The sequence below is a fragment of the Malus domestica genome, chromosome 12 (assembly GCF_042453785.1).
Source record: "Malus domestica chromosome 12, GDT2T_hap1".
NCBI classification, from domain to species: domain Eukaryota; kingdom Viridiplantae; phylum Streptophyta; class Magnoliopsida; order Rosales; family Rosaceae; genus Malus; species Malus domestica.
Window position 1 is genome coordinate 16,585,477 of NC_091672.1, and position 21,792 is coordinate 16,607,268.

General features: G+C 35.5%; 2 protein-coding genes and 1 non-coding gene across 9 annotated transcripts; 2 read left to right on the top strand and 1 right to left on the bottom strand.

The window, feature by feature from the left end:
• Window positions 1-2,290: 2,290 nt before the first annotated feature.
• Window positions 2,291-4,257, top strand: LOC103423346 (uncharacterized). Of its 3 annotated transcripts, none has more exons than XM_029090769.2 (6): window positions 2,291-2,880; window positions 2,979-3,051; window positions 3,148-3,255; window positions 3,347-3,391; window positions 3,661-3,719; window positions 4,034-4,257. In XM_029090769.2, exons 1-6 carry the CDS (start codon window positions 2,399-2,401, stop codon window positions 4,149-4,151), a joined length of 885 nt encoding a protein of 294 aa, XP_028946602.1. In that variant the 5' UTR covers window positions 2,291-2,398; the 3' UTR covers window positions 4,152-4,257. The 3 variants fall into 3 exon arrangements, with proteins under 3 accessions (XP_028946602.1, XP_028946603.1, XP_028946604.1); XM_029090770.2 differs by having other exon boundaries at window positions 2,292-2,880; window positions 3,661-3,720; window positions 4,089-4,257; XM_029090771.2 differs by lacking the exon at window positions 3,661-3,719 and having other exon boundaries at window positions 2,292-2,880; window positions 4,089-4,257.
• Window positions 4,258-6,851: 2,594 nt separating this feature from the next.
• Window positions 6,852-13,627, top strand: LOC103450024 (uncharacterized). 5 transcript variants are annotated; one of them, XM_070809368.1, is made up of 14 exons: window positions 6,887-7,492; window positions 7,667-7,742; window positions 7,837-7,926; window positions 8,017-8,061; window positions 8,333-8,413; window positions 8,534-8,660; window positions 9,022-9,080; window positions 9,630-9,740; window positions 9,842-9,981; window positions 10,070-10,109; window positions 11,104-11,166; window positions 11,276-11,469; window positions 11,860-12,370; window positions 13,301-13,627. In XM_070809368.1, exons 1-13 carry the CDS (start codon window positions 7,113-7,115, stop codon window positions 12,359-12,361), a joined length of 1,908 nt encoding a protein of 635 aa, XP_070665469.1. In that variant the 5' UTR covers window positions 6,887-7,112; the 3' UTR covers window positions 12,362-12,370; window positions 13,301-13,627. The 5 variants fall into 5 exon arrangements, with proteins under 5 accessions (XP_028946606.2, XP_070665469.1, XP_070665471.1 ...); XM_070809370.1 differs by having other exon boundaries at window positions 8,534-8,630; XM_070809369.1 differs by having other exon boundaries at window positions 13,313-13,540.
• Window positions 13,628-17,529: 3,902 nt separating this feature from the next.
• TRNAY-GUA (transfer RNA tyrosine (anticodon GUA)) lies at window positions 17,530-17,619 on the bottom strand. Its single transcript is given in 2 exon segments — window positions 17,530-17,565; window positions 17,583-17,619. It is a non-coding gene; the product is annotated as a tRNA-Tyr (tRNA).
• Window positions 17,620-21,792: the final 4,173 nt, after the last annotated feature.

A 21,792-nucleotide genomic window follows, 5' to 3' on the forward strand; every position in this document is an offset into this window, starting at 1 on the left:
ACAAATGGTCATTGAAATTGACCAACGACATCAAAATGATCCCTGAAATTGACCCGCGACATCAAAATGGTCCCTGAAATTGAAAATTGATCAATATAGTCTACAAGTAAGTGTTTCAAATCCATGTAGCCCTTCCATCACAATTTTGTCAAAAATTCTGTTATGTGTAAATGGGTCACATAAGTCTAATTAAATTGAAAAAAATACAAATAGGCTTAATAATTTAATAGTTAATAAAAAAATTGTCAACCAAAAAATCAAGTCTTGCAATCACCTCCGATCCCAATCCACATTTCTCTACCTCATTCGCTCTCTATTCTTTAAAAAAAAAAATACCAATACACGCACATTCACTGAATTGAAATTGGATTGAGATCACCCTTGGTGATGGCTTGGCCCATTGGCAATAACTTCTAGGACATCACCGTTAACATTTAGGCGATCAACATCCTCACAATTTTAATATTGGAGAGCTTGTTCGGCGCTTCCCTGGTGGTCTGGTGATGCAAATAACACGCGAGGTCTGCCTTGAGATAATAAGGTTATAACCAAGGTGAGTGTATTGTTGGTTGAAAAATATTTCCACACCCTTTCTTAAGCCTTGGTTAAACCTTTTGCCTTTGAGAATTTTTGGAATGGATCTCTCTTCGGAGTAGGCTTACTATAAGAAGAAGAAAAAAAATTCATTGTGCAAAAAGGTGTTTAGACAACTTTTTTTAATTAATTATTAAACCCACATCAGCATATAACAAAATGTTTTTTTTTTTACAGAATAGTGGTGGAATGATCATATTGATACCCGACATCTATTTTCAAGAACTACATTTATTGATTTTTAATTTAAGGAACCATGTTGATGGTGTTGGTCAATTTCAAGGATCATCTTGATGATATAGTTCAATTTCAGGGACCATCTGAAAAATATTTCCACACCCTCTCTTAGGCCTTGTTTAAGCATTGTGCCATTGAGAATTTATGGAAGGGATCTCTCTTCGGAGTAGGCCTACTATAAGAAAAAAAAAATTCATTGTGCAAAAAGGTGTTTAGATAATTTTTTTAATTAATTATTAAACCCACATCAGCATATAATAATTTTTTTTTACAGAATAGTGGTGGAATGATCATATTGATACGCGACATCTATTTTCAAGAACTACATTTATTGATTTTTAATTTCAGGGATCATCTTGATGGTGATGATCAATTTCAAGGATCATTTATGATAAAAACCCAAAAATATTTAGTAGTAAACTAATAGATTTGACCAAATTTGCTAAATGTTTAAAATACAAGGGTTAAATTGGTCAAATTTAAATAACAAATACCAAATTGACCAAACACGTAAAACACCATTTTGACATTTGAGTCAATCTCAAAATTTAACCCATTTAATGGTGATAATTAAGATTGTGAGCATTAATAAAGTAGTGAGCAAAAATGCACCCATAATATTTTGAACTTTAATTAAGAACTTCACTCCATATATAAGGTTCAATTGTTCTTCCAATTAAGTTGGAAGAGTAAATTGTAACAATGGTCCATCAACTTTAATCAAATTGGAGCAATGATCCCTTAACTAAAAATCCATTAATATTGGTCCCTCAACTTATCAAAATGTGTAGCTATAGTCATTTTCATCAATTTCGTTAAAAATTTGTCAAAATAAGTTATGTTTGAATGATCATTTATACAATTAAGATCCCTCAACTCATCAAAGTATGTAATTATGATCATTTTCGTCAACTACATCAAAAATTTTGTCAAAACGAGTTATGTTGAAAGGACTATTGCTACAATTAGGTTAAAGTTAATGAATCATTTCTCTAGATTAAAGTTGATGGACCAATGGTAATGAATCTTTAGTTGAGAAATCATACATGCACGTTTTGATGAGTTGAGGACGCATGACCTTAGGGGTGGTTTGGGAGTGAGGTGCTTAAAAAAAAAGCACCCATGAAAAAAACTGTGAGGATTTTAGGTGTTTGGTAAACTGAAAAAAAAGGCTTATTTTGGAAGTTGATGTGAGAATAAGCTGAAATCAAAGGAAAAAGCTGAAGCTGCTATTTGTAGCTTTGGAAAACTGGCTTTTTTTCAAAGCACACGGAGCTACAGTGCTCTTTTAATGAAAAGACCCACTATCAGACTGTTTTTTTTTTCAAAAGCACTTTTACAAAAAAGTTTACCAAACACTCTGCTGATTTTTTCATAACCGCTTATTCTCACAGCACAACCGCTTATTCTCACAGCAGCTTTTTTTCAAAGCACATCAATACCAAACCAGCCTTAGTGATGTCCCTTTTCCCTTTTCGCCCATTCAATTTCAGCCTGAAACCCTCTACGGCTTTGGCCTTCCCATTTCTCACTCTCACTAGGCGCACAGCATGCTCTAAGCTCACCCATGGCAGACATTTACCCTTCCTACATCGAAATTAGCGACGACGACGACCAAATCCAACAGGAGCAACACCCAGAGCTGCCGATCAACGATCATCCAGAACACGAAGACCTCGACGACGACTTAGCAGTAGACCCGGATTATGAACAGTACCTTGCCGGACTACTAGCCTCTAGCTTCTCTCAAAATGCTGCCGGAATTGATTCCGGCGACGAGGATGGGTTCGGTGTTCCTCCAAGTGCTGCCGAAATTGCTGACGAAACAGATTTTGGCGACGAGACTGAGGAAGCTGATTTTTTGAATGTTGCCGCAATTGCCGGCGAAACGGAACAGTCAGGTGGGGCCGAGGAAGGCGGAGAGAAGCGGAGAAGAATAGGAGGGCCCGAAACGTCGTCGTCGGCGGCGGGTGGAATTGGCAGCAAACAGGGCTTGATTTGCTCCATTTGCTTGGATTCTAGGACCGTTGAGGGTGATCACCGCATCTGGTTTGAACCCAAAACTTCAATTTCTTAATCTGCATTTGTTCATTTAATCTGAATTTTTGAAATTAATTAATCTATTAAATTTGGATGGAGGATTTCAGTTCTCTTCCTTGTGGGCACCTATTTGGGATGTCTTGCATAAACAGATGGCTACAGCATAAAGATACCGGGAAGGTAGCGATTTTATCTGACGATTCCATGGTAGTTTTCGAGCTGTTTGAAAATGTTTCTGTTTGACATTGATGAATGTGCATTTCCCTTTCCCTTCAGTGTCCTATATGCAACCGAAAAAAATGCGAGTTGAAGGATGTTTTGAAACTTTTCGTATCATATCCATGGGATGATTCTGTTGATGATGATGAATCAGAAAAGCAAAAGGTATTGTTAGGTATAACGAGGATGATCTATTTTCGGTTTGAACTGATGTGGAGTTAACTTATTTTGAATGATGGATTTTTCTTGCTTGTAGACGATTCGGGAACTCAAGGATAAATGTGCTTCTCTTGAGAATGAGGTAAGGATATTCTCTAACTTGAGTGAAATGTATGTCTTGTAGGTTGTTTTGTTTCCGTCACAATTAGTGCAGTAGAGGTTACTTAAGTGGTTCTTCTTGTTGATTTGGTAAATCATAGAGAAGACGCAGGTGTACGTATATGTTATGTAGCATATACGTGCACGAACTTACACAGACAATGGTATATTGTAAGGAGTTGTCTTCCATTATTCAGTAGTTAGCTTGTTTAGTAAGTATATATGATTTTGGGCATTTCATCGTATGTGCAGCTTGCTGCGTTGCGCAAGAACGAAGCTAAACTGCAGCTTGAAGATGAACAACGTACGAAGGTATTTTTAATACTTCATTGTATATAACTACATTTTTAAATCTTTGGTTTAAAGGGTATTCGATTTTCTATTATTTCTGTTTCTTGTCAGTTTTCATATATCCCTCCAGCGTAATGTTTTTTTTTTCTTTACCACATATCAGAATTCACGTTTCAATGCCTCCATAGTATTAGGTTACATCCTTTCCCATTTTTATCATGGGAAGTATTTATTGCCTTTTTGGAAATCATCACAGTTATTTAGCTTTGAGGTTAGTCTTTCCAATTAATTAGTGATGCTAACATGTAACGGGTTTTGGTGCTTCTCATCCACCGATGGACTCTGCTTCTAATTCCGCTATTTGGGCTCAACTTGGTGACCTGCTGAAGGGTATGGAAGAAAAATTCACTGATCAACTTGCTCGTAGTTTGGACACAGATAGAAATTCTTGACTTGGCTTTGTTCATGGATATTCAACTAGGGCTTTGTCTTTGTACGTGACGATTGGATCTGGTATATAACTTGATAGATATCGTATGCTATGTTTATGATGTGCTATTCCTTGGTCATGTTAACTAGGCTCATGCTTAGACCCGTAAACGGGTTGGGTTTATTGGGTTTGGGTCGGGTTCAACCCGATCTGTTAAGTTAACGGGTCACCCGAACCCAATCCGTTAAGCTAACGGGTCATCCGAACCCGACCCGTTAAGCTAACGGGTCACCCGTTTCACCCGTTAACAATTATTATTATTATTATTATTTTTTGCATAAAGTTTATTTTTTGTTATTAAGATTTTACTAAAATTACTAAAATATTCTCAACTAACGGGTGCTAACGGGTCCTAATGGGTCTAACGGGTTGACCCAAAGTGATCCGTTATTTAATGGGTTGTTAACGGGTTCACCCGTTAGCGACCCGACCCGTTAAGCATCCACCCAAATACAAATATTAACTGGTTGGGTCGGGTCGGGTTAACGGGTTTGGTCCAAAATGTCAGGCCTACTCATGCTTATGTGGGTTTGCCCTTACAGCTGTTTGCAATACTATTTCTGTTTAGCCTCATCCTTTGGATGCTTAGTATGGATTGTAAGTGAGAGATCTTAGGTTCGATTCTCACTAAAGGCGAATTTGAACCACATTATTATGGCTGGTCCATTGTGAGACTTGGCCCACTCTCCCTCTCCGTAGTGTAGATAATATTGTTTGTTTATAAATAAAAATAAAGTATGGGTTGTAATTATATTATCTGTGTGATTGTATCAACGGAGCTCACACTGGTTATGTGTGCATATCGAAGGGAAGCTTATGGAAGAAGGGAAGATATTGCAATGTGCACATACATTGCCATTTTAACACATTTTTGTATTCATCCCCAACGACCTTGGTTATTTTCAATCGAGTCGTTTATAGTTTTTGTTCTCTTTTTGTTGGTCGAGTAGGTTTACCGTCAACTTTTTTATACAATCGATTCTGGGAGAGGGGGACTGAATACAAAATTTCATATGGTTAAAGCTCTTAACAACTTCTTGAGTTACATGCCATTTGCGAATGAATTGATCTTTTTCTTTTGTCAATTGCGAAAAGATAGATTAAGCAAACAAACTGAAGCAAAATGATTATCGTAACTTCCTATCAAAAGTGTTAAGAGCATTCATCCCTACGCCTAAAATTCCAAGTTGGATTTCCTATCTTCCAATATCCCATATATTAAAGATTAAAATCATCTTCCAACCCAAACGAGCATGGTATAAATATCTGATCATTTTCTAGACCGATAAGACCATATGCAAAATCTTTCCGGGAAGAGTAAAAAGATTTTCTCACGAGAATGCAACATTTCTAAATCATAGTAAAACTTTCAATCCAAAACGTAAATTAGGGGACTGTTTACAGTACATGTATCAAGGCGTGTTGGTTAACAATTGGAAGGTGACGAAGCTTAGGTGATGTGGAAAAATACGAATAACTTTCTATAAATAATGAAAAATCATTAAACTTACCTCATTCGTACACACATGCAACGCATGAAAGAACATGGATAATCACACAACCTACCCCCATTCTTAAACACAAATACATAGGTGGGTAGAAAGAAAAAAAGGAATTATATGACGAAAGTGATTATTGTGTGGATGCTTAAACACAAAAGAAATTTACAGAGTTGTTGGGTGAATTTTGATTTAAATATTTTATTTTAATTGATTTAGCCGTTTGATTTAATTTGGCTGTAATATTTTTTTTTTACTGTTCGATTTGTTCATATTCGACACTATTCTTGGCTCATCTTCTAGGTTAAATTTGGCTCAACAATAAATTTTACCCAAAACTATTTTTTTTAGCCCAATGATTGGAGAAGTTTTGGGGGTTTAAACTCAAATTTTTAGTTTTAACCCAACTATTGGAGTCGGCCTAAGAGTGCACAATTTTAGAGTTAGGGTGAAATCCTTTAGGAATTAAGCCCAAAGTCAAATTTTTCTGTTAGTTTATCCATCAATGGGATTAGGGATCCCGAGTTTCTATATTTAAGCTTTATGCATTTACCCTACATCTGAGCGATAATGAAAATTTTGTTTTATAGGGGTTAATAGAAAGGTAACGAAAATTTTGTTTTTGGACTCAAATCCTAACAAACTTCACCACAAGTGTTTAAATCTGAATTTTCCACAACCACGAGTACCATTTAATCTATTAGATCATCTACAAAGGAGATTCCAAATTCTAAGTAGAATGCTACATAATAAAATTTGAAAGCAGATAGAAGATCCAACCAATATGTCAATCATATATGGATTGTGTGATGCCAATTTTGACATATGAAAAAAATCTGAAGTCAAATTAATTTTTAAATGTTTTGTTGTGTGGGTCCTAATAATGCACCAATCATAAAATCGTAAAAATTACTTTGTATTTAGAGTAATGTTAGGGATATTAAATTTGAAAACTAAAATTGCAAATTAAATGATGTGTCACCAATAGAAATAAGCACGTCTATCATCATCTTCCATGTTCTTTAATTTATAAAATTTAGTCTCTAAATTAAGTGTCCGTAGCATTACCCTTGTATTTATTTGTTTTGAATAGTGAACATTACAAATATTAATTGAACAAAAAAAATCATATGAGTAAAAGTAAAAGAAAATTCGACATTACTACGTAAGGTTTCAAATCCATAGTCGACGTCTGTTTTTGGCATCTCCACTGAAAATGCTGGCGTTTAAAAATTTGTAAGAAAGAAAACGAACGAAAGAAATGTGAGCGTTTTGATTTCCCACCAAAACAAATCTTGTATTCCCTCCTTTCCCTTTCTCTCTCCTTCTCTCACCTCAAAAACCCTAGCCAGGCAATTTTCCCCCAATTCTCACTCACTCAATCACTCTCACGGGCACACCACACTATATGCAATAGCACACTCATGGCAAACCCTATCCTATCCTTCATTGATCTTGTTGACGGAGGACTCAGCGAGGAATCCGATGAAGACGAATCTGAAGAAGAAGAAGAAGAAGACGAGGAAGAAGAAGGCACAGTGGACGTTGATTCTGCTGTTTACCTTGCAGATCAAACCGGTGCAGCCGGAAGTGCTCCTGAAACGGCGGCGGCGAGGGATGGGGATGAGGAAGTTGGAAATAAGCGTAGAAGGAGAGGAGGAAGCGAAGCGGTGTCGGGGGATGGAGTTGGCAGTGCAGAGTGCTCCCAAGGCAGCAGCAGCCAATGGAATCGGAACGAAATGGACGGGCTATTTTGCTCTATCTGCTTGGAGCCTTGGACCAATGACGGTGATCATCATATCAGGTCGAATTCATACCTCAGTTCTTTGCAATCTCGTCAATTTTTGTTGCTTGTTTGATGTGGTGAGGATTCGAATGTTTGTCTTCGGTCTAATTTTTCTTTGGTAAACATCTTCAGTCTAAAATTTTAGAGTATTTTTTATTGTTGAATTTTGGTGTTTTGGTTTGAGGATTGCAGTTGTCTTCCTTGTGGACACCTGTTCGGCATGTCTTGCATAAAACGATGGCTACAGCAGCGTAGCAATTCGAGGAAGGTAATTACAATTCTCTAATTTTCAAGTTATTTTCAAGTTCTTTCTTTTTGTTTTGATATTCATGTTTGTACCTTCATTTTCTTTTTTTTTTCAGTGTCCTCAATGCAACGAAAAATGCATGTTGAAGGATGTTAGGAAGCTTTTTGTATCCCAAATTGTTTCTGTTGATGAAGAGTCACAAAAGGTGAGATCAAATTTCTTCGGGCTAATCTCTTTTCAATAGAAACTTATTTGGTTAATTGTGAATGACAGACTCTTCTTTTTTATTTTCTAGAGAATTCGGTCACTTGAGGCTAAATGTGATTCTCTTGAGAAGAAGGTAAAGATATTTTAAATATATCCGTCTTCATTTTTGTGGTTTAAAGTGTGAATATAGACAGAGGTATGCATATTGTCTTATATCCTTATGGTCTCTAGGATTGGATTGAAATCAATGACTCACAATATTCAACATATGTTGAAGGAAGAAATGAAAAAAGTTGTGTCCAACCTGAAGCTACCCTATATGTGAACTAAGTGACATATGCAACATTTCATTATTCATTTGTTAGCATCTTTAGAAAGTCTACAGTTTTTCCTTTTATAAATAGGAATCTGCTTGGTGTAAGAGAGAAGTTCAATGGAGAAAGCGAGAGCTTGAACTGCAAGATAAAGTTCAACATCTTACAGAGGTATATTTGACCTCTTGATTCTTTATGATTGGAGTACTTCCATTGAAAATATATATGCTCTATGTTTGGAGTGCCTTTTCTATTACTTTTAGTTTTTAAACTTTTGACTTTTATTTTTAGAGGGCAACTTATTTGGAGCATCTATTAGGAGACACACAGAACGGAACATCTGGAGTAGTCAATGCTAATGGGGTTCGTGAAGGAAGATTTGTGGCTGGTGAAAAAATCTTAGATGAAAGATCCTATGGTCAATTTATTCATGTTTATATATTATTTTGGTTTTCTGGATGAAAGATATTATAGGGCTAGTTTGGGAGTGCTTTTAAAATGACTGAAAGCGCATTAAGAGAAAATGTTTTTGGGTTCCAAAAGCACTTGAAGTGCTTCTTGTTATGTGCTTCATCTAGTAAGTGCTTTTCCAGGATTGACTTGCATTTTTACTAAGGATTGGTTCCAAAAACATTTTCACCAAAAATGCTTTCTGTTATTTTGAAAGCACTTCCAAACGAGCCCATAGATTCCAATAGTAGTTAATTTTACAATCATGGCACAAAAAACTTTCTTTGCATCCTGGATTGTGTCTAATTTTCTTTCATTACGTGTTGTAGGGCGAAACTTTGGATCAAAGTTTTGTGGACAAGCATATTCTTGCAATTTCATATTAGAGGTGTGGCAATTTTCCTTCTTATGCTATGTTCTTTCATACTCTTCCTTTTTTTTCATCATCCAAATGAAGATACTACACAAAATATACACACTGTTCTGTGTGAACTAGACCCGCACATATCGTCTGTATCAGCAAAAAGACATGGTTTTCTAGTTCTGCCCAGATTTTCTGTGAAATTGACTCACTCTGTTCAGTAGATTGGTGAAGAGGAACCAGTAAAATAATCATTCTTGACAACAAAGACAGCAACGTTAGTGAAAGTGTTAAGACAAATGAGTATGGGAAACAATTTCAGTTTTATATAGCTGAGGTAGAGGAAATACAGAGCAAAGGTGTTATGCTAGATGGCAAAAGAAATTACCTTGGAAGTGGATAAGATGAAGCAACTTGGCTTGGAAAGCTAATGATAAGTGGATGATATTTCTTAAGATACAGTTTAAGCAGTTGTAATTCTGCAATGTCAGGAGTTTTTTTTTTCCACTTTCAGGTCATAAAATTCTCTATTTCGACAGAAGAAAATAGTTAACCTTGTAATAGTGAACTTTGCAGAAGGAGTTGCAGGTAGATGGTGCTCGTTTATTTGATGTTGATGAATCTAACCAAATTATTTTGATTTCGCGAAGGCTGGATGGGATAGGGGGAAGACATGTGCTTACCAAGGTAAAGTTTCTAGGATTCAAGAAAATTTGTGCTTTTGCTGCATTGTCTATATACAACATAGGAACTGCTCTCACAAAGTTTTCTTAAATATGGCTTTGTAGATGAGTTTGATACCTCCGTATGACAGAGATGATATTCTCCTTCCTAGAGATACAAGAGCCATTAGGGATCTACGCATTTCTTCTTCTAACAGTGACCTTGCACTCTTTGCTTGCTTGGGGAAGAAATTGTCAGTTCTCAGGTTGGATTGCGATCAACTTACCCCACAGTTATTTTTTACTTTATTCATATATTTCTTCTGGTTAACTTAGTTGTTCTATTTGCTACAGTATGGAAAGCAACAATGTCATCCTTACCTATGATCTACCGGTAAAATTTTTGACCATTATTTTTCTTGTGTATTAACTGTATGTAAAGGGTTTGAGTACTTTGGCTTCAACTTAAATTTCTATGTTCCTGTATGACACAGCGTTAAAGGATTTTTACATGATTATATCTGTTAAAATAAAATCGAATTCCCTATTTTGCCTTTTGATTCAGGGCAATCTTTAGTGTCTTTAGTGTGTATATTCAAGGAAATAAAAGTAAGTTCCAAGAGATACAATATTGATATTCAGAAACTATATTTGTTAAAAGGTAATTAGGAAAATATGTGATGTAAGTTAACACAACTTTCATTTAATGTGAAAGTTAGAAGTGGGTTGATTCAGTCTAGTTAGGTGGAGCTTTTGCCTTTTGGATTTAGTGGAAAGCCAGTTATAGTTTTGATTTGGATCTGATTCCAGAAAATGAGCACTTAATATACTTCAGCCTATTATTTGTATAGCTTCTATCATTTTAGCAGCCAATCATGTTTCTTGGATTGGCTTTTCTTTGAGAATGTGAAAGCATGCCACTTAACCTATAATTTCTTCGTAATGGAATGCTATTCTGTTGTAACATAATAAGAGTTATTACTTGATCATTAGAATCCCTAGACATGACTGCCCCATTCTGATTCAAATGGTTTGTTTGAGCTAAAGCTCAAACTACACATTCGCTTGGTGGTTGACCTGTTTCAGGCCAAGCTGGCATAGATTGGGCATCTTCAGCCTAGTGATTCATGGTCTCTAGTGCATATAGAGCAGTGGCGATGGTACTACTGTGTTATTTAGAATCTCTTTTGCTTACTTCGTAAATATGTCACATTATGATATGCCCAACATTAACTTACGTCTGCATAGCAGGTGTTTATTTGTATCTTGATATCATTATTCTTCATTCTATTGTTTCATTTGTTATTTTCAGTGCTTGGCATAATATACTAAACAGTCTTTTTGACTCTTCTATTGTTTTATCTTCATGTTAACATTTGTGCTTGCAGGCTGCTGCTTGGACATGTTCATGGGATCTCAACAATCCATATTATGCTTATGCTGGTTTACAGGTCTGTCCGTACCTTGAGTTTTTGGTTACAACCGTAATTTGAATTTTAAGTATCTTGAAAGGGTTGTTTTGTATACCCCCTGCTTTAATTTTTACTTATATTTTTGCAGAATGGCTCTCTTTGGGTGTTTGACATGCGCCAAACTGCAGGGCCTGTTGAATCTCGGAGAGGGCTTTCAAACAACCCAATTCATACAGTACATTCCCTTTCACATAATTCAGCTCTTCCTTCTGGTGCTAGATCGGTGCTCTCCGCTTCTTCGATTGGCTTATGTCTGTGGAACTTTGGTTGTGCCGAAGAAGGGTGAGTTCATATCTGTGTTGTTATCTTTCCTATTTGTCTATGAAATCTTATGAATGCCCGTCTGGCTTCATTTATATATTTTTTTTAAACAAAAATTTGCACCCTGAAATTGAGTGATGCCATTTCAAACGTTAATATAGTCTGTTTGCATGTTTGTAATTAAAAGGCAAGAATATAGTAGAATGTTTTTCCTTGGTTGTCCATCTTCTCCGAGGTCGAAAAATGATACTTCTCAATTTGTTCATGTGAAATTTTGCAAAGCAACATGAAATTTTCTTTCTATAATGTAAAAGTAGGTGCGGCTGTGAAGTCATAGATTAATAATTAAACTAATTTTATTGAATTAATTACTGCATGAATCTGTTCTGACTAAAATCAAACTCAATGAAGGCCGACATTAGTCCCTCAAACCGAGAATCAAGGAGTTTGCATATCATTGGCGTATTGTCCTAGCAATGATGACATTGTTGCTTCCTACCGTCCCAAAGTTGAAACGTCTGATGAGACGCTCTTGTCTCAACCACAGCTTACTCCTTCCCGTGGTGGCTTTGGACAAGGAACAGTGGGTTCCCATGTTCTCTTGAAGAGAGCAGACATCAACTGTTTTGATCGTTTGGGTTCTGCATGCACCAATGTATGTGATATCGGGCTTCCAAGATCTGCGATCATCGACGTTGGAAATTATAGCACATTGTTTGCCTCTCAGGATAAGTTGAGTTCTGAATTAGTCTTACAAGAGCTACCGTCTTTTACGACCTTACAGCGCCTTAAATTACAGAAAGATCCTCTTCGTGATCTGAAGTACAGTCCGGCGATAAAACAAGGTCTACTTAGTTGTTTAAGTGGTGACAAACTGCAACTCTTCAGTACCAAGCTTTCAGGAAAGAGATGATCATTTCAGGTGTGTAGTTGCTCAATTTGTGCCTAATGGTAAGGTTTTTAACTGTTTTATAAATATTACTTTTTATGTTTTTTAGGTTAGGAACAGTTCTATAAATAAGAAAATTAAAATTTCCGATTGTTTGTTCAAAAAAAAAAAAAAAAAAAAAAAATCCTTGGAAAATACCCTTCACTTTTGGTGTTCTACAAAATTACACTTAAAATTTAGGCTATCGTTAGGTGTGGGATTTTTCGAGTCCCAAGAGAGATGCCAACTGAGTAAGAGATGGATAAAAAACTAATAGATAGGAGGGACTAGAAATGCTATATGATAGTTGAATATCAGAGTGCGTAACGAATGAGACTAACAAAATAATAGAAATATTATTAAACAAACGAGAGTGTCGAAACGATTACAAAATCCTAAAAGACTACATTGTTACTGACTTATTGATATTTACTAATTAATATAAGCACTACTATATATAGTGAAAACTAAAGTAAAATCCCAATCCTTAAAGGATATAGAAAACCCTAATAAACCCTAAATCCTAACCCTTAAAGGATACAGAAAATTCTAATATTCTTGTCCTACAAGAAAACCATAAACAAAAATAAACTAATAGCTAATTTTCCAACACCTCTTGTTAAACTCATGGTGGAACACATACATGAGTTTGCCAAAGTAGATGTGGATGCAAGACTCCAAATTCTAGTGCTAATGCCAATACCAATGCCCATGCAGATGCCAATGGTAATGCCGATGCCGATGCCGATGTTGTTGCAAGATTCTAACTTACGAACAAACTTGAACAAAAAACAAAAAATCTAACTTTCATAACGTCACTCGAATGATCACCGGTCCAAGTATTCGAGTGATTGTCAGATAAACCAAACAAATCATATTTCTTTCTTCTTCCTTCCTTTTTTTCATGACTTCTACAAAACACAGGCTGGTTTGCAGAACATGGATCTGTGGACAGGAGCACCTGCGGATTCTGTGCCTAATGAGATAGCAACGGCGGTGGGTCTGGAGGGATGCAGAAATCTTGATGCGGTGGAGCTTTTTCAAATTTGGTGCAGAAATCTTGGTGCGGTGGAGCTTTTTCAAATTTGGGTGTGGGACAAATTCACCAAATTCTTTTTTGTTTTTGTTGAAAATAATCAATACCAACTAACAATCTAAAACAAACGACGAGCAAGACAGGCAAATTGATGCCAAATCAAAGTAGATTGATCCCAAAGGATCAAACCTGCTCTGATACCAAGTTGAATATCAGAGTGCGCAACGAATGAGACTAACAAAATAATAGAAATATTATTAAACAAACGAGACTAATAAAATAATAGAAATATTATTAAACAAACGAGAATGCTGAAACGGTTATAAAACCCTAAGAGACTACATTGTGATTGACTTATTGATATTTACTAACTAATACAAGCACTACTATATATAGTGAAAACTAAAGCAAAATCCTAATCAAGGATATAGAAAACCCTAATAAACCCCAAATCCTAACCCTGAAAGGATATAGAAAATTCTAATATCCTTATCCTTATCCTACAAGAAAACCATAAACAAAAATAAACTAATAACTAATTTTCCAACAATATGAGCATACAAATGCTTGTACAAGATATTTGTAAATGAATCATGAGTTTTCACCTGCCTTTGTAACGTTCATATGGTGCGTTTTTAATTCCTCCTATACACAATTTTATAACTTGACCTAAATCCCTTAAGACAATCGCCTACATGTCAATTAGGGGTGGGCGTGAATAGCGCTGGGTCCATGTTTAATGGATTCGGACTTGACTTATTTTTTTGTAAAGGAGTCTCAGTCGGTCCGAGTTTGTGTATTTTTATTAGTGGAATCGGCTTATTTGGATCCAATTAATATGGTCCGGTTCCTACGGGTCGAATAGATTCGTTTTCAGTCATGTGTTGTATGGGTTTCTATTTTCAATCATACATATAGGAAGCCTTCAAGGGAATGGATTCCCATTTTTTTTTAAATTTATAAAAATGGGGATTTGTTGTGGGGTTTACACTACATTGAACTTTAACAATCCGAACCGTCTATTTTTCAAGTTGCATCGCATAGATCATTCTTGCAAAATATTAGCCAAATTAGAAAGATTTGATATTTAATTGGGTTCAAAAAAATTAACGAATACTTTGTTATATAAGAAACAATGAAATTTTTTCTTGATAATTAAATAGGCAAATGGTTTCGAATTGAATTGAATTTTTTGCAAGGATGATCTATGAATCAAGTGTAACATCCCATATTGCCCAAGAGAGTGGATCCTGTAAGCCTTAAATGTATATTCCCATTTTTAACTAGCATGAGGCTTTTTTGGAGCTCACTAGCTTTGGGTTCCAATGGAACTCTGAAGTTAAGCAAGTTCGCGCAAGAGCAATCCCAGGATGATGGGTGACCTACTAGGAAGTTCTCGTGTGAATTCTCAGAAACGAAACCGTGATGATGTGGTTTGGGCCCAAAACGGACAATATTGTGCTACGGCGGAGTTTAACCCGGGATGTGGTGGGGGCTCAGGTTGGGATGTGACATCAAGATTTATAAAATAGATGGTTCGAATTATTAAAATTCGATGTGGAGTGGGCCTCATACCTAATTCCTATTTTTTGAAAAAAAATGGGCATCCTTTTGCATAAAAAACATGCATATATATATATATATATATATATATATATATATATATATCATCTATTTGCCATGGCAAAGACATCCCATTCATAAATTAACTATGATACTTGAGACCCCATCTCCAAAAAGATAAATAAGATAACAGAAATTAGCAATCTAATGGATCAATGAACATATACCACGAGCTAGTGGTTCAGTGGTAAATGACGGATTGTGAGGCTTCTTTCAAATTAAAAATTGGAGGTCTTGGGTTTGAAACCCGCTACTGATGTGGAAGTCAGACTTGTGGCCAGGGAGAGGCTGCAATTGCCTTTGTGAGTCTTTCCGGCCCCTGAAAGGGGTGAATAACCATGATTTGTCATCAATTGTCCATCTTTTTTTTTTTAAAATAAATAAAAAATGGATCAATGAATACAATATTTGATAGCAAATTAGGAATCTAAATATTAATTGATAGTGATACTTACACAACTAATATTTTGTAAGAAAAAAGAAAACTTATTTTGATGCTAGCACTAGAAAGATACAGATCATCGCACAGTGAAAGCATTGTTATGGAAATGGAAATTTAGTTTTAGGCTTCGCTAATCTGAACAATTTTCTTTTGGGGTGTGATATTCACACACTCTATTTGACTTCTCACACACTTTTTTTATTTTTGGCCGTCGGATTGGATGAATTGAAGAAGATCAACGGATATAAATTATCAAAGGGTGTGTGAGAAGTAAAATGAGGTGTGTGGATAACACACCTCTTTTCTTTTATGCTAGCAAAGTACGAAAGATTTAGAACATACATGGTATATGCTTTGTGCTTAGTGCTTAGTGCTTACCCTTAAACGGTCCTGGCTAGGTTATCTGCACATAAGAAATATGAACTCGATTTTAGACTCGTTTCCACACAAGTAAATTCTAATTCGGACCATTTTGAAAATTAAAAATAAAAATCATATGGTTTTACATCGGCCAAGTAATACGATTCGAATCCACCGGTTCAAAGATTCATACACCACCCCTTGTAAATAATTTACTTGAAAAAATTGTTCAAAAAATAAAATATGGTCACCCTAATGCTATAAATAATAAAATATGGTCAATCCTAATGTTATTTATAATAAAAGGTAATTTAACCAAAGGTCAATAAAAACTTAACTATTAAGCCATATATCAATGACATATTTTTATTTTGGACTTAATCAATGATCTATTTGTATTAATTAGGCATAAGTCTGATGAATGTCACATAATTAACTATTTAATTAATAAAAATATAAAAAACCCAAACCAAATTCCTATCCGCCATCCACCACCAAACACCCCAAATTCCTATTTCCACCGCCTATCTTCCTTTAGGATCAAAACTCAGTTCTTGTTTTCACACCAAATTTGTCCTAGTTTCTTGTTTCCTTTGGGATCCACCATCATGGGTTGCGTCCGCACAAAATTAGTGAAGAAATTTTCCCGTTGCGTGATTGACCGCTGCTACTGGTGCATGGCCCTTGACTTCACACCAACAACAAGATCCTCGAGAAAGTCACCATCATCCCTTCCAAGCACCTCGACAACATTTCTCTAAAGTGGATCCAAAAGGGCACTGATGAGATCTCCGTCGACAAAGGAGACCCTTGTGTGCTATGTCCCCTGAACATGAAATAGACACTGCAACTTGTTGGTGAAGATTGAGACGCCGACATTGTAAAAGCACAGAACATGAAATAGACATTGCAACGAAGTGTCTGAATTCACAAAACAAGAAACAGACACTGCGTTGCAGTGTCTGAATCCACAAACCTATTTGAATCTCAATGCAGAATCACACAATAGGGAACAGACAGTGCAACGAAGTGTTTGAATCCACAAACCTATTTGAATTCGAATGCACAATCATAGAATATGAAATAGACACGGCAACAAAGTATCTGAATCCACAAAATCGGAAACAGACACTGTGTTGTAGTATTTGAATCCACAAACCTATCTGAATCTGAATGTACAATCACAGAACGAAAAACAGACATTGCATTGCAGTGTCCGAAAAATAGAGGTTGAAGGTGGTGGGAGGCGGGGAGGTTGAATTCTAAAGGTTGGGGGAGGTGCGATTTACAAAGAAGGAGATGAAAATGTTTGGTGTTTTAAATGATGATGACATCATTTGTAATTTTAATTTGATTGAGGTGTTTTAATGTATCTTCAAGTTTGATTGACCGATTTATAATTGCAATAAAAGTTTAAATATGATATTCCTTAGGCTAAAAATAAAAGTTTAAATATAGGAGTCCAAAAGTGGAGGAATTATTTTTGGGAACTTTAACGAAAAGCATCCGGTACTGTTCACTTTAACGAAAAACCACATTTTTACACTAAAAAGTCAATCATGGTACTATTCACTTTACCCTTTATTTTGTCCTTATCATTAAAACTCAAAGTTTTCAAGCCATTTTCATTAGTTTTCCTATTATTTTTTTGGTAAATAAAACGTGGAGAAGATGGGAAAAACAAAAAGTCAATCCGACCTGCCGGATTCGAACCAGCGACCTAAGGATATCTGATGGTTTACCAACTACAGTCCTCCGCTCTACCAACTGAGCTAAGGTCGGTTTGTGGTAGCAAACGATTTTAAAATATTTAATATGCCACATATTAAAATTGCATTGCGTAATTTAATTTCAGTGATAGCATTGAAGGAAGTCATGGAGAAAAAGAAACATTCTACCAATGACAATAATTTAATTCCATTACTCCAAATATCATAATTGTTACTTTAAAAGAAGAAATTAGGTTCTCATTTCTTTTTTTTTTTATATTTCATGTATTGTAACCTTTTTTTTCTTTTTAACTTTTGATCAATGCCTTTTGATTTTTATATACGCTATTATTTCAATAATAAAATATTTAAATTTTATAATTAAAAAAAGTATTTAACCATTTCTAATTATATATTTAGTTTAGAAACGTTACATTTAGTATATTTTTGTTGTAACTAGTGTGTTTATTTAGGAATATGATTATGTAACTTAAGATAGAATCCCAAAAGAATTGAAAATCAAATCCTCATGGGCTTTGTATTACTTGTAAGGCAAGAAAACTCATCATGATTAGTATAAATAAAGGTACAAGATCATAGGGGTGAACATGCAATACTCATACACTTGAGCCATTCTGTTTCTCTTTGCCGTCCCCATGTTCACACCTAAAATGGTCTAGCAGAAGTATCTGTTAAGCGCCTTAAAAAATCTCAAGGTCCTTGGATGTGCACACCAAGCTATATGTTTCTCCATGGGGCTATGCAATCTTAAAAGCAATTATGTTAGTTCGCGTGCGGCTCATTTCCACCCAACATTATTTTGCATTACAGTTGGTTTACGGGTACAAGCCAAATGTCTCGCACTTACGTGTCCTTAAGTGTGTTGTTTATGTGCAAATTGCACCGCCTCAATGTACCAACATGGGCTCACAAACAAAGATGTGAATCTACGTCGGTTATGATTCTCCTTCGATTATTTGCTACTTAAAGCCCTTAATAGGCGATCTTTTTACTGTTGAATTTGTGGATGGTCACTTCAATGAAACATTCTTCTCGCCATTAAGGGGAGATAAGAACACCAACATTACTAATGAACGACATGAACTAGCGTGGACGTTACCCATTTCATCTCATCTCGACCCCCGAATCATCTAGTCTGAAACTGAAGTGTAGAGAATTCTAGATCTTCACAATATTGTCCAAAGCACGCCAAACGCTCACTGATCTAGCAAAATAACAAGATTGTATATATCTGCTACAGACGTGCTCACATGCCGTCATTAAATTGACTCTAAAGACGTTTTTCTACTACCCTCAAGGTACTCGAATTTGGGCGTATCCCTACGCATCCCGAGAAGATCGAACCCCCTAATCCTCAAAATGATGCTTGTCTTACTTATTATGTTGACGCTGGTTACTTATCAAACTTGTATGAGGCATGTTCCCAAATGGTCATGTCTTTACCATTATGGATACTGCAATATTGTGAAGGTCCAAGATATAGATCTTAGTTACAAAATCTTTTGAGTCGTTCCAAAGCTCACCATGCCTCACTACGCCGCATGTGAGAAATAGGGTTGAGAGCTCTTGTTGAGCATATTCAAAGTACATGTCGTTTTTCATCTGTCATTAAGTTCCCATGATGAACATGAAGATAATGCCACATGTATTGACTAGACAATGACATGATACATCAACAAAGTCAACACCAAGCATATTGCGCCCTCATCATATCAGCAAAGCATAAGGATATTGAAGTCAAGCAAACTGATCCCGAGACAACCTTGGCGACCTATTCACAAAGTCAAAATCGAAATCTACCTTCTAGAAACTTGTCCGAGGAATTGGCATGCGTAACCATATCACTTGAAATGCTTGTAGTTCTCATTTGGATGTTTTGTCAAATTTAAGGGGAGTATCTAATAGTATACTCACTTGACCTTAATGTACTTTTCTTCCCTACGATTAGGAGCATTTTTCCCACCAGATTTTTTCTACCTGAGGAGGTTTTAACGAGGCACCCATCATGGGCTAGTCATACCCTTGTGTGCGTTCTACTAGCGTCCTGAAGGCGTTTAGTTTTGGCTTAATTCAACTTCTCAGTTTTCTCCTTAGACTATGAGTTTTATCCTCCTTGGGTATTACCATAGCGAGGTTTTGTGAGTCCTACTACTTATGCATTACTCGGTTTATTTTTTAGACTCGCATTCGCTCATTGTGCCGATTAGACATGACGACTTCAACAACTATTTTTACATCATCACATGAAGACTTGATGCACTATTTACTTGAGTATTTACACACACAAAGGAGAGTGTTGCTAATTTCATTAGCAATGTAATTGTATAAATCCTAGTAGATTATGTGTAGGATTTTACAATATATTTTAGATAGTTTCCTTGTATCACTTGTATTACTTGGAGAGCAAAAATTCTCTGTTATTAGTATAAACTAGTATATGCCCTCACACCAAGTGTGAAATTTTTTACTTTGGTTGTTAAAATTGAAGGAGAGAGGAAGATAGTAAGAGAGAACGTGGGAGTCAGGAGAGAGGGAGAGAGGGAGAGAGGTTGTTTTATTTTTATTTTTATTTTTATATATTAGAGATGATAAACTTACATGCAGGTGAGGTTAAAAAAAACAGTAAAATTTTGTTTTGTGAAGTTACGTTACTGTCCTTAACCTTTTTGTTGTGATAGAAAACAAAGATGTCTTTTCACAATCTTTTGATTGACAAAGAGAGTTTCATTAATGTAGTATTAGATAAAGGTACAAGGCATGACGAATATGTACACAAAATTCCTCAACGCCATTCTTTCCCTTCTCTTCTCTCTAGCTGATTTCCCTCACTATATTCATACTAGAACAATAATTAAATTAATACTTTGATTTTTTAAAGAATATAACTTTAAACCATTTTCTTTTCATACTTCAAGTGGTACAATTTTATTAGTGGGAATTGGTTTAATTAGGTACATTATTTCTCTTAACAATTGATAAAAGAATGAATTGAAAATTTCAACTTCTAATAATTCAAACAATATAGTTCACAATAATTTCAACCACATATATATATCAAAAATAATTTCTTTGAATTAGGTTTCAATAACTTGTTTAATCAAAATCTCATCACAAATGCATTATGGTGTGTTGGGTGGACATCACCACTGCTCAAACCAAACATTTCATCCTCAGCTTCTCATAAAATGCCAAAAGAAAAAAGGGTTTGTGGGGAAGAAGATATAGACCTTTGTTTAAAACCATATCTATTTGTTTGTAAACTTTCCATCCTTTTCATACCATTTAAACTTGAAAAGCTGCCCACCAACAACCCCCCATCTACTTCACTAAGGCATCTTGTAGGCCTATACCTTGTGAATTATTGTTTCTCAATGATCTTAATCCCTTTCAAATGTCTTACTGATGGCTTGAGAGAAACATGTTTTCTGGGTCCACCAAAGAAAAAGAATAAAACATGTTCTCCCAAGCATATTGTGAGCTACCCCTTGTATTTAGACTCAATTTTATTTGTTGGCACAATGCGATATGCAAAGGAAATGAAGTAATAACTTAGAAGGTAAGAATATGAAAGCCACCAAGAAATATGAGAGACTCCTCAAATATTATTGGATAATAATATGAACAACAATCTTAAAAGCAAACCAAAAGTTTTTATACACCTCAACTCTAGTTTTGCTAGACCCCAATTAGGATAGTTAATCAAGATTTATCTGAGTCGTTGATTTAATTTTGTGCATCTTTCACCTTTTATGATTAGATTAGAAGACCTAAATACTCCTCCATTTAATGTGGTGTCCCCCTTTGTGCCTTGGGTGCTACTAAATCTTCAAAATCTCGACAATAATCGCAAATCCGTGGGAAATCTTTATTCTACGCTGTTTGCACTATAATTGCAATAATGTCTTCTAGAAAAATCGGAATTGCGAATGGTAAAATTTCTTCAAAAACTAGACATCCAGAGCTTTCTAAACATATAAGGCTCAACATCTGGTTTGCTCCGAGAAAGCATAGTTTAATCTTCCAGCTTGATTGATATGTACAGCAAACCTCTGCTTCCAGGGTGGAAAATGTCTTTCAATCTCTATAATGCTCTTTTAGCTTTTAACTTCAATTTTCTTGCCTGAGAACACAAATCTAAAAAACCTAATGAAAAACAAAGGAAAAAAAATACGATACGACACAAAAATTGTCTAAAAAGCAATGAAGATATTCCTCTTCACTTGTA

Coding starts and splice junctions, on each gene's coding strand:
- LOC103423346 (XM_029090769.2), top strand. CDS start 2,399: ATGGCAGACATTTACCCTTCCTACATCGAAATTAGCGACGACGACGAC. Junction 3,052..3,147: donor AGCATAAAGATACCGGGAAG/GTAGCGATTTTA, acceptor CTTTCCCTTCAG/TGTCCTATATGCAACCGAAA. Junction 3,256..3,346: donor ATGAATCAGAAAAGCAAAAG/GTATTGTTAGGT, acceptor TCTTGCTTGTAG/ACGATTCGGGAACTCAAGGA.
- LOC103450024 (XM_070809368.1), top strand. CDS start 7,113: ATGGCAAACCCTATCCTATCCTTCATTGATCTTGTTGACGGAGGACTC. Junction 7,743..7,836: donor AGCGTAGCAATTCGAGGAAG/GTAATTACAATT, acceptor TTTTTTTTTCAG/TGTCCTCAATGCAACGAAAA. Junction 8,414..8,533: donor AAGTTCAACATCTTACAGAG/GTATATTTGACC, acceptor TTTTATTTTTAG/AGGGCAACTTATTTGGAGCA.